This window comes from Musa acuminata, chromosome BXJ2-9 (assembly GCF_036884655.1).
Source record: "Musa acuminata AAA Group cultivar baxijiao chromosome BXJ2-9, Cavendish_Baxijiao_AAA, whole genome shotgun sequence".
NCBI classification, from domain to species: domain Eukaryota; kingdom Viridiplantae; phylum Streptophyta; class Magnoliopsida; order Zingiberales; family Musaceae; genus Musa; species Musa acuminata.
In genome coordinates, this window is record NC_088346.1 from 12935500 (window position 1) to 12939620 (window position 4121).

Here is a 4121-nt window from a genome sequence, read left to right on the forward strand (position 1 = left end):
GAATCTTATAATTTAATTATATCAACAGATTAATGATCCGAGAATAACGCAGTCAAACTTGAAACTTAGAGTTTTGATACAGTATCAAAGAGAGTGAGTGCAACCTAACATGAATATGACCCAATACAAAAGTAGAAAGGATGCTCAATTATTGGCTACATTACTGTAAAAAAAATATTTCACCACATCGTAAGAGGGAAACAGAAATTGTCTACTTGTCGCAAAATGAGAAAGAAGATTAGGTTTACCGAAGTCAGCTCTTATAAGGTTTAGACCTATCTTAAATGATCTAATCTTGAAGAGAATGATATTAATATCTTCATGATATTATTCCTTATTTCATCTACTTCTGTTAATAACTATCTTGTCAAGAATTTAACTTGAATGACCAAAAAAACATAAAAATCTTTGGATAACAGTTAGTGTCACTAACTGTTGCTCTAGTAAACTTTCACCAATATAATTAAGACCTCTTTCTCTAGAGAACAATAAACAGCTCCATGTCAATTAAACCTGGGAACTAAACTACATAGTAGATGTCACACGAACCATCAGGTTCAATATGGGAAATGGGTTCACAAGAAGAAGTCTTACGGGGAAGTATATGTAATAAGGGACCAAGAGTTGAAGAGAGCAGCACATCACATCTGTCAATAAAGATAACAGATAGAAACAAATGCTGATGAAAGATAAAAAAGAATATTGCTCTTCTAACTCTTATCTCTTTATGCATTTATTTCATCAATTTCTATTTGCTAGCATAGCCAAAAGGATAAGCGGTGGCCGTGCTATATCCTCGGCAAACACTCCTTTTTCTTTTGTGTGCATTTTTCTTTTAACAGTTGTTATCTGCTCTTGAAAGCTAAGGCCAAATGAGTATGGGGGTTGTAAGGAGACAAGAGAGCGCTGGTGGATTTGTCAAGGCTGTGAGGGACAAGCAGCAGCTCCTGTTATATAAAGACTGCTGTGGGAGACTCAAACTCCCATACCCACACGAGTGGTACCCTTTTTGAGCCTGCGCTTGCACACCCCAATGCACACAACCCTTGGAGCTATCAATCTCAAACTAAGTGAAGCGGAGACTCAAACATAAACTGAGAAGAGAGAGAGAGAGAGGGAGAAAGAGAGGAGTGGGTTTCTTCCACCAAGGCTGTTTGTGTTTGTGTTCAAGCTCTTTGGGTTCCCCATCATCCACCTTCCTACGGTTTTAAAAACTGTGATCCCCTCTCAAGCCTCTTGCAAACCACACAGAAGCTGGTTTTGATTGTGTTTCCTTCTGTAGTGTTTCTTTGGTTTCTCTCTTTTTCATATCTCTGTTAGTTTCATGTGTGACCTTGGCTTGAAAAAGGAAGAAATGGCTCTAAATCAACTGAAACCCACAGCTGACAAAGGTTTCTTTCCTCCGCCTCCACCACCACCTCCATTCCTAAAGGCTTTGAGATCTCCATCCGGAGAGAGGGAATGCATGAGTGTGGAGCAAGGTTGGAGGCTTCAGGGTTTGAAGAGCTGGCAAGAGCATCACAAAGGGGAGGAGACCAACGACCATGGTGAGGAAGATGAAGGTGGTAGTGGTGCTACAGATGAGAGCGTGGAGCAGCACAAGCTCTGTGCTAGGGGACATTGGAGGCCAGCTGAGGATGCCAAGCTAAAGGAGCTAGTATCCCAGTATGGCCCCCAAAACTGGAACCTTATCGCTGAGAACTTAGAAGGGAGATCAGGTATCCACCAACAACTCACACCTATAAATAATAGGAAACCAAGTTTTTTCTAGTAGATAACAAAAGAAAAAGAAGGAGAATATCTTCTCTCTATTTTGTTTGTGTCAAAAACACTAACCAGATTTCCTCTTGACTTGTGATATCCTTATTGTTGAATCTGGTATTTGTGCAGGGAAGAGCTGCAGGCTTAGATGGTTCAACCAGCTGGACCCAAGGATCAACAGGAGGGCCTTCAGTGAGGAAGAAGAGGAGAGACTTCTGGCTGCTCGCAGGCTTTATGGCAACAAATGGGCACTGATTGCCAGGCTCTTCCCTGGAAGGACAGACAATGGAGTCAAGAACCATTGGCATGTGATCATGGCCAGGACGAAGAGGGAGCAGTCCAATGGTCACAGGAGGAGGAAGCCCCCCATCCCCTCCTCTCTCAGCTCCCCACCCACTGAGGCCCTCCCTAAGAGAGTGGAGGCGAACAGCAGCAGCTACTTATCATGCAGTGGTGAGTCCACCATCACCAGCACCAAAGATGAGTCTGCTTCCACCTGCACAACAGAACTATCCCTCAACTCCTTCACCACCATGGTTGCTGCCAACTCCCTAAACAGACACAGCCCTCCTCATCGGGCACACCTCCATGATCCAGTAATTGGTATATTCCCTCCCACGTTGCTTGGAAAAATATGTCTCTTCCACCGTCAAACTTGTTTCCTTGGTTTAAGTTCTCATGGTACTTTCACTATCAATCTACTCTCTTGGTTTATATTCTCATGGTATTTATTATATGATCGGTTTTTTAATGGGCCCTTTAATGATAGTTATCTTGCCACTATCTCTCTTGGTATTCATCTAATCTAACACTGTACAGTCTCAATTATTTTTCTATGTAGGATCTGGTAAAAAGGTGTGGAATCAGCGGCATCAGAAGTCTGATGACCCTGCCAGTGGTTTCCTGTGTTGTGGTGCTCCCATTAGGTGGATTCCCGGATTTAATCAGTCTGCTTGCTCAGCAAATCCTGAGAATTCAGCAAATGGACCAGTGGATTATCACATGACCAGTGCTTGGTTAGATGGTGATGTAAGGGAGAAGATTGGCTTGCCCTTCATTGATTTCCTAGGTGTAGGAACAACAACATAGGAAAATGGGTTCCAGCCTGATTAAAATACAGGGCAACCATGAAGAGAGAGAGAGAGAGAGAGAGGGGGGTAAGAGAGAGATATTAAAAGGTAACAGGGAAAATGAAGAAACGGGAAGCTTTTGAACATCAAAAGCAGCAACTTTTTTTTTTTTCTAGGACCTTTATTTCTATACTGCTCGAGCCTTTTCAAAATTCTGTAAACTTTAGTTCATTGGTCAGAGCTAAATGAGAAATGCTGTATCCTTTGTTCCAACCTATGGTCGACAGAGTCAGAGAGAGAGAGAGAGAGACAGACAGACAAACAGAATCTAGTTTCTAACACTACCCAACCTCACTCATATAAAGCGACTCTGTGGTGGATATCAGATGCTGAATGCATGATAAAATGTGGGTGCATGCCAAAGAAAATCTCATTTGATTTCAATGTCAAACACCATTTACCAAGCCCCATGGAATATTCTTGTTGTTGTCTCTCTAAGCTCATAATGTAGTAACAAGAATTGGATTTTTTTTTCACTGTATTTACTTCTGCATTGGGTTTTTGTACTTGTTCTTCTAGTTTCTATATACTTGAAAAGGGTTCCCTTTTGTGTAGTAATGCAATAGTCCAAGTATTCTTTGTTTATTATCCTAACTAGAAATGGTTAATCAATGTCAACTCTACAAATTTCTAAAAGTTTAAGTTAACCAAACTCAGATGTCTATAATAAGCTAATGAACCACCCACTGTAGTCTGATTACTTCAGGACATCTTCTTTTGCCATGTTTTTATCTCACACCAGCTTCTAAAGTTCAAACACTAGAGCAGCCTAGCTTGCATGGCTCTCTTGATTGAGACAGATGGAACCCAAGATAGACTTGAGAGCACTGGATCATAGTTTTGCTCCTTAATTAGACTGAGATTGCAGTAGATTAGGAACTAAAATTTTGAACCAAATCAAAGAAAGTTGCAACTCTTCCCTTTAGAGAAAAGAAAAAGAAGAAACAACTCAACTACTCATCTCAAACCTGATTTAGAAATCTATTTTCCTACCATATCCATGATAAACCCAATTAACAAATATCCTACCTATGTTTAAGTGGATTGGAGAGATGAAACACCTGAAAAAATCCCAACTGCTGCCATCCCCATTTAACCTCTGAAAGATCCAAGTGATAAAATATGTCCCACTAGAAACTTGAGCAACTCATGGAAACTAGCCAAGCCGACAGTGTTTGCAACATGTCCCGAAGAAGGTCTACACTTGTGGAGACACAAAAAATTAGGCAG

The 4121-nt window shown here is 41.0% G+C and overlaps 1 protein-coding gene across 2 annotated transcripts; it reads left to right on the forward strand.

The window, feature by feature from the left end:
• The first annotated feature begins 760 nt into the window (after positions 1-760).
• LOC135623200 (transcription factor CSA-like) lies at positions 761-3104 on the forward strand. 2 transcript variants are annotated; one of them, XM_065125870.1, is made up of 3 exons: positions 761-1718; positions 1891-2214; positions 2603-3104. In XM_065125870.1, exons 1-3 carry the CDS (start codon positions 1325-1327, stop codon positions 2848-2850), a joined length of 966 nt encoding a protein of 321 aa, XP_064981942.1. In that variant the 5' UTR covers positions 761-1324; the 3' UTR covers positions 2851-3104. The 2 variants fall into 2 exon arrangements, with proteins under 2 accessions (XP_064981942.1, XP_064981941.1); XM_065125869.1 differs by having other exon boundaries at positions 765-1718; positions 1891-2364.
• Positions 3105-4121: the final 1017 nt, after the last annotated feature.